Below are 11,222 nucleotides of genomic sequence, written 5' to 3' on the forward strand. Positions count from 1 at the left end.
AAATGAAAGGAGCCAGACACAAAAGATTACATGTGGTATCATTATGTTTGTATTCTGGATTCTGGAAAAGGTAAAAATATAAGAAGGGGAAACATATCACTGGTTAGCATAGATTTAGGATGGGAAAGAGGGTTTGAAAACAAAGAGCAGAATGACGGAGATTTTAAATATAATGACAATATTTTATATACTGATTGTGGTGAAGATTGCACAAATTTATCCATGAACAGGATTGGGACTGATAATAGCCTTCAAAATCATGGCAGGCTTCTCAAAAGTGACACTGGAAGTTTAAAAAAAACCAGTGGATCAATGCCTTCAAAATTCTTGGGGGAAAATTTCAGCCTAAAATTTATACATCCAGGTATCAATTGAGTATGAGATAGAGACAAACTTTGCCCATGTAAAGTCTCAAAAGAAGTCACTTACCATGTGCCTTTTCTCAGGAAGTACCTGGAGGATGTATCCCATCAAAAGCATTGTAGTAAAGAACAACAACAAAAAAAGTGGGTTCCAAGAGGCCCCAGACCGCACTTGGGGGTCTAGCAAAGGAATGTTCTAGGTTGATGCAGCACCCTTAGCAACCAATAAAGACTGGAAGGCATGCTCCAAGAACAAAGGAAGGAAGATATTTGAAGATTTGGAAAAGACGGCTGATAGGACTATGACAGAAATGGAAGTTCCTTTAGTCATGTTCACCGATGTAGCTCCAGATCTTAGAACAGTGCCCAGCACGTGGCAAGCATTCAGTAACGTTTTGCTAAATTTGAACAAGAGAGGAAGAGTGAATGGGAGGAGAGGATGTTGATACAGTGAGTACAAACAACATTTTATGTTTTTAAGATTTCTTTATTGATCTAAGAGAGAGGGCAGGGGAGCATGATCGGGAGGGGCAGAGGGAGAGGGAGAGAGAATCTCAAGCAGACTCCGGGCTGAGAGCCTAGCCCAGCACAGGGCTCGATCTCACCACCCTGAGACCAAGAACTGAGCCAAAATCAAGAGTCGGATGCAGAACGGACAGTGCCACCCAGGCGCCCCGCCCCCCCGACACAACTCTTTAAAAGGAGTTTTTCTGTAAGGCTGAGCCGAGAAATGTAGGGTAGCTCAAATGGAAAGTGGGATCAGAAGAGGGTTTTTGTTTTTTTTTTAAGTTAGGAGGAATGACATGATTGTACGTTGGTACCAGTGATCCCAAATGGAGGGACACATGTAGGAGGAAGGAGGGAAGTTTTCTACTGGTTGCCCTCTATTCTCAGGGAAATGGGAAGCAAAGTCACCAGGTGAGAGCGAAGAGGGTGAGTGATCAGAAAGGACCCCAATATCCTCAACGTCTCTAGATGTTCCCCAAATCATCTTGGTTGTCCCAAAAGCTGGCTGTTTCCCAAGATCATTTTCCTTGAAGCGTTCCTTAGGCGGTATTGAGTCTCTCACACACCTCTACCACCACAGCGCTAAATCCTTGCATAATTTAGATCCCTTCAAAGTTGTTGAGATTAGATTCATGGCCCTCAGGATGTTCTATCCTAGAAAATGGTGATGTGGACTTGAAAAGAATGTGGACTGGAAGAAAGAAACAGATGAGCCTAGGGGAAGGGAAGAAAAAATAAAATAAGATAAAAACAGAGAGGGAAGCAAACCATAAGAGACTCTTAACTCTAGGGAACAAACAGAGTTCTGAGGGTTTCTGGAGGGGAGGCGGGTGGGGGATGGGATAACTGGGTGATGGGCATTAAGGAGGACACGTGATGAAATGAGCACTCAGTGTTATGTGCAACTGATGAATCACTAAATTCTACCCTTGAAACGAATAATACAGGATATGTTAACTAAATTGAATTTAAATAAAAAAAAATTTTTTAAAGAAAAGGGTGTGTACACAACTGCTGTTGAATGGAGTGCTCTGTAGGTGTTAGTTAGTTCAAGTTCATGGACACGGCTGTTGAGGTCTTCTACACCCTTGCGAATTTTCTGTCTAGTCCTTCTGTCAATTATTGAGACGGAGTATTAAAGCCTCCAGGTATCACCGTTGAATGCTCTAGTTCTGCCATCAATTTTGTCAAGTTCTGTTGTATTTTGAGGCTCTGTACTTATGTGCATCTAAGTTTACAATAGTGATGTCTCCCATATCGGTGGATCCTTTTATCATGGTAAAATGTCCAGTTCCATCTCTGGGAACACTTTCTGCCTTAAAGGCCCACTTTGTCTGTTGTGATCATGGCCAGGACAGCACACGCTGGCTGCTGAACTCTCAGTAGATCATCCTCGGTCCTTTCTCCCTCAGTGGGTTTGGGGCGTTATCGGAAGTACATCCCCCGCCCAAAGCATACAGTTGAATCCCCAGGGTCTCACACCGGGTTGATCCTCTCTGTACCTCGCGGTTAATGCATTCAAACTAGGGGTAAATTTACAGATGATGTATTGCCATGAGTTTTATGCATTTCTCGTGTCTTTTTGCGCCTCTGTTTCTCCGGGACTACCACCTTTTGTGTTAGATAGATGTGTTCTCATATGCCCTTTGATTCCTTTGTTCCGGGGCCCCACCCCCTGAGGTCTCAGAGCTTCCAGGGTGGCCCTTCGCTCCCTAGCAAGACCCAGCATGTGCCGATAGATGCTACAGAGAATGCTCGCCGCCAAAGCCACAGGTGCCCCTCCCAGTGGAAGCCCTGATCTTCTCTCCATAACCTCGCTGGGGATATGCCAAGCCTGATAAGGGAGAGAAGAAATTATACGCCGAGGGAGTTGCAAGAAATAGCCGGTCTGTACTGGTAGGAGCAGGGGAAATATCCCTGGGATTGGATTTTGAGGGTGCCGGATCAAGAGGACAGGAAAGGGAAGACTGGATAAGCAGGTTTTACTGAGTGGGGGGGCACGATGTCGTCCCACGGGATTTCCCATACTGGCAGGGACTCCAGGAGACGGAGTAAATTCACCACCAGAGTGGCCCTTCAAAGCTTTAAGGAAGTGATGGCCCACAGGGAGGGAAGCGCGAGTCCCTGCCTTGGACCAGCAGGTGGCAGAGGAAGGAACAAAGGGGTTGAGTGAGGCAGGCATGCTGGAACGGACAGAACCCGTGAGGCCGGGCACATGGCCAGACGGTTATGCTCCATGGGAGGGCCGAGAGGACACACCATTCACCAAAGCCATCGGGGGTGTTCTGGTGAGAGGGGGCCCCAGCATCACCAAGAAGCTCAGCGGCTGCTCCCCTCTGCAGGCCGATGCAGATGACGGAAGGAAAGTGGTCCCGGCCTGGGCGCATTCCCATCCATGGGAACGATGGAATTCTGACGTAATAGAGGGCAGGGGTGGCTCTAGATCAAGAGACTCCAGGAGACCAGGTCTGCAGTAACAACCGGCAAGGTCAGAGGGGCAGTCAAGAGTGCTTGACTTGGGGCGCCTGGGTGGCTCAGATGGTGGAGCATCTGCCTTTGGCTCGGGTCATGATCCCGGGGTCCTGGGATCGAGACCCACATCGGACTCCTGACTCAGCGGGGAGCCTGCTTCTCCCTCCCCCTCTCCCCCTCTCCCCAGCTCATGCAATCTCTCTCTGTATCTCTGTCAAATGAATAAATTAAAAAAAAAAATCTTTAAAAAAATTAAAAAAAAAAAAAAAAGAGAGAGAGTGCTTGACAGGCATGGAGCTGAGAGGATGCTTCCGACAGCCTGGCTCCCTCGGGGTAATGACAGCCAGAAAAAGGCAAGAGAAAAGAGGGTGGTCGTCCCAGGAAAGAGTCACGATTTGTTGCTCAGTTCCCGGTCCGGAGCCGATTTTGAGACCGGCCCCACTGGCTGAAGAGGTGGGGGAGTCCTGAGGAGGAAGGGTCTGGAAACCAGGCGGTGAGTATATATACTGTTTATGATGCCACTGTCCTTCTCTACAGAAAAGGACTGCCCTTTCTCAAGTGACGGTGCCCTGGGGAAAGAGGAATACCCAGACGTGTCTAGGACGATTGGACACGGTCTGAGGTGACATTGATTCTGGAGCCCCAAAGTGTCACTGCGGGGCCTGGTTAGACTGGGGCTTAGGAGACCCTGGTAAATAAAAGGAGTTGGGGATAGGGATCCAGTCATGGACCAAGGCAGGGGTCACTTCTCCAGTCCACGGGTTGACAACTGATACACGTGGCACTTGGGGCAAAAACCCCCACATTGGGTCATTGCTCTGTGGGGTAAGAAGCTATCATGGTGGGGGAGGCCAAGTGGATCCTCTGACATAGGTCCCCACCGCAGACCGAACAGGTGAGCCGAAACCAATATTGGATCCTGGCGAGGCTGAAGGGGGAGAGTTAGCAGAGATTATGGACACCAGTGGCGACCTATAGGATGCAACCAAAGAGGAGGTGGGAGAGCCCCAGGGATGAGGAGAGTGGGGAAGGTGTGAAAAGGCTCTAGGATTCTGTCTGTGGGGGAGAGGGACAAGGAGGCCTCCACTGGATCCATCGGCAATGTTTCCTAGGAGGGTGGTGGGTAGAGGAGATTCTGCTCTATCCCTTGTGATCCATTTTAGCATGTCTGAAATAGCACACCATGACCTTAAGAGTCAATGGGAGAAGTGGGAGAGGGCGTTTTTCACACACAGGCAGGGATAGTGGGGGGCACGCTTGAGGAGGAGGCTTATCGCAGACTTAGAGTGTGCCCAGTCTCCCCGGCTCTGTAACCTTCTCCAGCACCACAGGCTTCTCAGGCGCAGACCCAGTGACACTGGGCCTTGGAGCTCACGCAGGCAAGGAGTGTTCAGGCACCCCAGGCCTCTCTTGGGGATCAGCCAGAGTAGGATGCGGGAAGGAGAGGCGAGGGGCAGACAGAGGAGCACGAATGGGAAAGCGAGGACGGAAAAGTACGGAAGGAACGGAGGGCCCTTCGAGTAGGGGCTGGGTGGCAAGCAAGGGAAATTCTAACACGCCAGGACCTCCCAGAAGCCAAGGGAAGCAGGGACCACTGCCCAGCTATCAGGACTGCTCAGCTCAGAGAAGCTGGGGACGGGTAGTTTCAGGAAAATCTGAGAGACAACTGGCGCCCCACCCCCACGGCCCCCACCACCGTTAGGCCTACTTAGTTGTGCCTTGCTCCAGACCTTTCGACATACTTGTACGTACACCTCTACGTAGTCTCGATATAGGAGTGGCTCTTGTTTTCTCTTCATTTCATTATTTACAAATGTGTGTCCAGCTCCACTGACCTCCAAATTGCTCTATTCAGTCACGAGGGTGCTTTGAAATCTGTGAACGTGGCCTCTCGCGTTCCTTTTGCCTGCCGCCTTTCAAGTCTTCGGGATGCACACACTTCCCGTTGCTTGCCTGGTGAGAGGCACCATTTCCTCACTGATGGGAATTTAGAGCGTTCCCAGTTTTTTCTCATCACCAACGTCCTAGTGCACGTGTCCTTCCTTATCCGCTACATGAACGAGCGAGTCTCCAGGAGAAGTAGCCGGCAGCAGATTTGCTGGGTGGCAGAGGGAATGTGCGTCTTCTCTGCTTTAAGGTTTTCCGCTCAAAGCGAGGACTCGGGAGCCACACTGCGTGCTTTTGATCCTGCCAGGGATCCCAGCAATCCTAATGACCTTGGGCGAGGGGCTGAACCTCTCAGTGCCCGTTTCCTCCCCTGGAAGAGGGCGGGAATAGTGGGTACCCCGACTCTAGGAGTGTCTTGTGGATGCGTGACTAGTCAACTACAGCGCTTACGTGAGGGCCAGGCATGTAGTACCTCTTGTGTAAGTTGCTTTGCATTGATTCTGCCAAATACCCTCCCAAAGGGCTGTTCTGCGCCGCCCCCGCCCCCGCCCCCACCCCCACCCCCAGCCCCAGCAGTGGGCAAAAGCACCGGTTTGCTCACAACCGCTCCCGCCCTTGGAATGGTTCAGGTCTTTGATCGTCGAAAGTCTGGTGTGTGAACACCGATTTGAGGTTTTAGTTCGCACCTCCGGGATTAGCGACGGTGCGCGACTTTTGGTGTGTGCACTGGCCACTGGGATTCCCTCCTCCTTTTTGAATTGCCTCGGAGAGGAGGAGGGGCCGGGAGGAGGGGGGCAAAGCCCAGCCCGTGCGCCAAACCCGCCTGCCAATAAAGTTCCCTGGGCACAGAGCCACGGACCAATCTGATCGCCCAGCGTGGTCGAGGGGTTGCGACAGAGACCCAAAGGCACGTAAATATGACAACGTTTGCTCTCGGACCCTTCGCGGGGAAAGTATGCCACCCGTCCCCCGATGGCTGACTGCGGGCTTCCCGTGCCCCCTTGCCCATCGGGTCCTAAGTGCCGCGGTGGAACAGAAGCCGGTGAAGCCTCTGTGCGCTAGGTGCCTCACCTCCGTCCCGACCTGTCGTCCCCACGACCCCCGAGACAGGTGCCGGCACACCGGGCTCGGCGGATGGGGAAGACGGAGGCTCAGAGCCGTGACTCCAAGTGGAAAGCAGGTTCTGGCCCAGGGGCGGCGGGACCCGAACAGCCGGACCAACGCCCGGACTCGCGGACACCCAGCCCGCGACCGGCTCCAGGGCGAACCAAAGGACCTCGACCCTATTGGTTAGGGCCTCGAGGGGCGGGCCAACAAGGGGAGGGCCAAGGAGGAGCGCGGACCAATGAGGAGGCCACGGCGCAGGCGTCAGAGGCGCGCACAGAGCCGCGCGTTGTTTGAGGTGATCTCGTGCGGTGCCTGTGGTGCCCGCCTGCGTCGCCAGGAGGCCTCGCGGCTCCCGTCGCACGTCGCGCGCCAATCGCCTGGCGCCTCTCCGCTCTGGCCTGTCGCGCCGGGACCAGGGCAGATCGTCTCCCTCGAGCCCGGGCTGCGCGGCGTGGCCGGCATGAGCGCTCCGGAGGAGGTGTCTGTCTTGGGAGCGGGTTTGGGCCCGGAGGGCGGGGGGCAGGCCAGCGTCCTCCCCGCCGGCCCCCGGGCCCCGCGGGCCCCGGCACGAGGTCTGGATCTGGGGCCGCCGCCCAGCGGCGAGGGCGAGGGCGGGTTCCCGGACGCCGAGGGCTTCGAGTCCGAGCGGGAAGTGATGGAAGCGGGAGGGCCGGTGCTGTGGGGCCGCGAAGGCCGCCCCGGCTCCCCGGCCGACGACGAGGGGGACGCCCGGGACTACGCGTGCCACCTCGCCGACGAGTCCGCGGCGGACACGGCGCAACAGCTGACAGACCGCGAGGCCCTGGGCCTGCGGAGAAAGCCGTCCGCGGAGAGCTGCGGCGCGGAGGCGTCGGGCGGTTGGGCCGGCCTCGAGGCGGGGCCCAGTGGGCGAGGCGCGCTCGCCCTGGGCCGCGTGAAGTCGCGGCCGCCTTCCGCCGCCCCGCTGCACGTCGGTGGGCCCGAGGGGGGCCGGGCCTGGGGGAACCCGACAGGAGGCGCCAAGGGCCCGTCGACCGTCCGGGTGGATCGCCAGCGGCCCCCGGCCGCCGAAGGCCCCGGCGGGCTGCCCTCCGACCCCGAGTCCTCAGATGAGTTCAGCGAGATACAGCTGATGAGGGTGAGCATTCACTCCAAAGAAGGCGGCTCAGCCAAGCCCAGCAGCCCCAAGGATCCCGGGGACACAGCCAGACACGCTTATTTCCACGTCAGGGAGAGTTTCCTTCACGTGCCGGGCCCTTTCCTGACCTCCGCTGCCCGAGGGTTCACTTCGGTAGTGGAGAGGCCGGCCGTTGGAGAGCTGGACATCGCCTCCTCTAAGAAAATGCCAAGTGTGGTCTGGGGGAAGGGGGAGAGCAGGCCCAGCTACCGGGGAGCTGCTGCTGTTGCTGCTGCTGCAGGCGGCCTGCCCCAGGCCCCCTCGAGGAGGAAGGCGGCCCAGGAGAAGAAATGCCTAGGGGGGGCCTCAAAAGTGGTCCCGGGCAAAAGCTTCCCTTCCTGGGGGCAGAGAGTGTCGGCTGCTCCCCCGGAACCAGCCACCTTCCCCCCAATCTCCGGTGTCCCGCTGCTTGGGAGGTCCAAGAGGTATTCCTTGGTCCCTTCGGGACCCAAACAGTCCAAGCACGCAGGCGCCGCCGGCAAGAAATCTGTGGCCAGGAGGATGCGGGAGGCAGAGGTGGCGGCCGCTGCGGGAGAAGGCAGTGACTCGAACAGAGACGCGGTCCTCCCAAAGGGCCAAGTGAGTAGGCCATGCTCCTCCTCTCGGGGTGCCCTTCCCCTCCCCCTCTGCCCACTTCTTTACCCATGCTCCCTCTGTCCCTACTTCAGGGGTTGCCGTGGGTGCCCCTGGGTCACTGGGATCACGGGCACGCCAGAGCGCGTCGTGGGTCGTCTTCTCAGGGGCAGACATTAACCTAGGGTAGCAGTGCGTGTGTGCCCGCCACCATTCCGGACCCTTGGCCCGTTTCCTGCCTCCTTCCCCCAGGGAGGGGCCGCGATGAAGGGAGGGCTGGTAGCTGATTTCCAGGCTTGGTCCACGAACCTTCAGTCTTTAGACGCCTGGGCTTTGTCAGTGCCCTGCTCTGCTCCCTGGCTCAGCTCTGCCTCCTGGCCCGGGGCTGACTGAGGGAGGAAGCGCCAGCCAGACCAGCCTCTGAGTTCCCCTCCCTATTCCCTGCCTCACCCCAGCTGCTACACGCACGTGCACACGTGTGTACGCCTACCCACACTCACACACACACGCGCGCACTCACACGCACACACCACATCCCACATCCCAAGTCCAGGTCGGTGAGAAATTTTTCTTTTAGCTTCCAACACGGAGGCCAGGCCCATCTTCGTGCATGCATCGCAGGGTGTGCAGCAGCGGTGACCTCCACACCAGAGCCCCCCAAGTTCCAGGAAGCTCGGAGCCCTTGGCCCTGAGCCAGGGAGACGTCCTGCACAGAGGGCCTGCCCTCGCCGGTGAGTCTTGTGGGTGTCACAGGAGTGCGGGGGGTAGGGAGGGGATGAGGAGGGAAGCCTCTGGCTCCGGCTCTGCTGGGGGCTCAGCTTTGTTCCCCGCCTCCCTCCCTCCCAGGGGAGCTTCTCCCACAGGAAATGGGGTCTCGACGGACCGGCCTTAAGCCACATCCTCCCCCGCGTGGGGTTTGTGCAGCAGGGGTTCTGCGTGGCAGCGCCCCAAACTGCAGCCCCGGACGTAGACCTTCCGCAGAGCAGAGCCTCAGATTCTGTTCCGTCCTGTTGGGCCACGTTGCTCGTCCCAGGCGCTGGCCGTGCTGCCGCTCTGGGAGAGTCCAAGCCAGAGCCCCAGTCCCGGGGGGGGGGGCCACCTTCAAGGATGGGCTGGCCCTGGGGGGCGGGGGGGGCGGGCCCGAGAGAAGGCTGCAGCTGCTGCCAGAGCAGGGGCCGCTTGCGGCCAGCAGAGGGTGGTGCTGCCTCACGTTCCACCCCGTGGAGGCCCTTTGCAGCTCCCTGGGGGCCTGGGAAGCTGGGTCGGACGTCCTGTCCCTCGCAGGTGACCAGGAGCCGCCGGGCCAGCCCGCAAGGCCAGGAAGGCAGCAGGAACCACCGGCTGGCGCGCAGGGCTGTCTGCGGGTAACGCTCCCCGGGGCTCCTAGGAATGCGGGCCCAAACCGGAGGGTGGGATCCAGGTCCAGGCTAGACTGACATAGGTGTTCCCCCCCTCCCGTCCGCTCCCCGCAGAGGGAAGGCGCCCCCTTTCCACTGAGGAGCCTGTGCGGGTCTAGCCACTGGGCCTGGGGCCGTAGTGCCCGTGGGAGAGGGGGAGGTCGAGGAGAGAGGAAGCCAGAGGATACTAATGGTTTGTGTCTCTCTCTCTCTCTGCTGTCTGCGGGCCTAGTGTCTGGTGCTACAGAGGGAAATAGACGACCTTAAAGAGCAGCTTGGTATGAGGAACCTCGGTCCGGGGCCGGGTTGGGGCAGAGGCAGGCTGGGGGGCTGGGGGGGGTCCTTGGTGCGGAACCCAGGATGGGCTGCAGGTGCAGGCGGCCTCCCAGGGACCGGCATTCCTGTGGGGACAGGACCTGGCAGGCCTGGCCCGGAGCCTGCTGTGCGTGTGCAGCTGGGTGTGTGCACGAACGGGAAGCCCTGCCTCGACTGCGTGCGCGCTCTGCCGGTGCCAACAGAGGTCTCCCTCTTTTAGGACGTTTGCAGATGCCTCCTTCATTTTCCCGTTAACTGCTCCTTGATACGGCTTGCAAGGCGTGCGTGCGTGCGAGTGTGTGTGCGTGCGCGCGCGTGCGTGTGCGTGTGTATGTGTGCGTGTGTGCATGCAGGTGCATTGTGCGTGTGTGTACGTGTGCGTGTGTGCGCGCGCATGTGTGTGGACGTGTGCATGTGTGCATGTGCATGTGTGCGCGTGTGTGCGTGTGCGTGCATGCATGTGCGCGTGTGCACGTGTGTGTACGTTTACGCATGCGTGTGTGTACGTGTGCGTGTGTGCGCGTGTGTGTGTCTGTTCCGTAGGCTGAACGAGTCCGATGTGCCCCAAAGCTGGAGAAGTGCTGGCCGCAGTTTGTTCCCTTAGAGGACGTGTCCATATGGAATTGAGGTGGTGGGTGAGGGAGTCAGGCCCGGGGCTGGAGGGGATCTCGGGGCGCAGGGCTCGGCGGTTCCCCGCGGGGTCGGGGTCCGGGCTTCTCTCTCCCCGTGTCTGGAGGGCGTGCTGACGCCTGTCTCTGTTTCAGCAGCCATGCAGTCCCTGACTGACAAGGGCCAGAGCCTCTGAAGGGAGCGTGACACACCCCGCTGCCCTTTGCATGGCCGTGGCTGGCGGCAGGGCCGGGGGCTGGCCCTGGCTCGGGCTCTTCCCGGACCCTGCGCTGTCGGGCCGGCTGAGCCCAGCATCTGTGTCCCAGAGGGGCAGCTGGTGCCTTCGGAGCCGGGGAGCTGCGGCCAAGCCGGTTCCCTCCTGGCCGCCCTCAGCCAAGGCTTCCTCTCCCTGTTCTTTTGCCCCCCTCCCCGCCCCAGTTCACAGCAGTTTCAAATTAAAGTACCTCTCAGGTCTGTGGTCTGCCCTCTCTGTGGGGTGTGGGGGGGGTGCTCGGCCTGGGATGGGAGAGGGGCGGGGCGGGGCAGGGAGCTGCTCCCTGTCACAGCCTTTTCCAGAACAGGACCTCCGGGGTCATGTGGTAGGCCTTGCCCTTGCGGGGAGTGTGGGCCGGCCTGTGCTAGGAGCCCTGCCATCCCGCCCGCAGCGTGCCCCCCACGCCACTCTGGGATCCATGTGGGCATGTGCTCCCTTTCCCCCCGTGGGCCCCCTTCGGTTTCTCCCCTCATCTCCCCCTCTTTTTGGGTCCCGGACTCCCCGTCCGTCTCCGTTCTCCCCCCTACCCCCTCCCCTTGCAGCAGGAACCCGGGGCCCCTTCC

General features: G+C 58.4%; 1 protein-coding gene across 1 annotated transcript; it reads left to right on the forward strand.

The window, feature by feature from the left end:
* Positions 1-6,573: 6,573 nt before the first annotated feature.
* On the forward strand, positions 6,574-10,839 carry LOC116625348 (uncharacterized protein CXorf49-like). The gene is made up of 5 exons (XM_032393830.1): positions 6,574-8,070; positions 8,642-8,795; positions 9,349-9,428; positions 9,694-9,739; positions 10,541-10,839. The coding sequence occupies exons 1-5, from the start codon at positions 6,574-6,576 to the stop codon at positions 10,579-10,581; spliced, it is 1,818 nt and encodes a 605-aa protein (XP_032249721.1). The 3' UTR covers positions 10,582-10,839.
* The last annotated feature ends 383 nt before the right edge of the window (positions 10,840-11,222 follow it).

Source organism: Phoca vitulina, unplaced genomic scaffold (assembly GCF_004348235.1).
Source record: "Phoca vitulina isolate PV1807 unplaced genomic scaffold, GSC_HSeal_1.0 scaffold77, whole genome shotgun sequence".
NCBI classification, from domain to species: domain Eukaryota; kingdom Metazoa; phylum Chordata; class Mammalia; order Carnivora; family Phocidae; genus Phoca; species Phoca vitulina.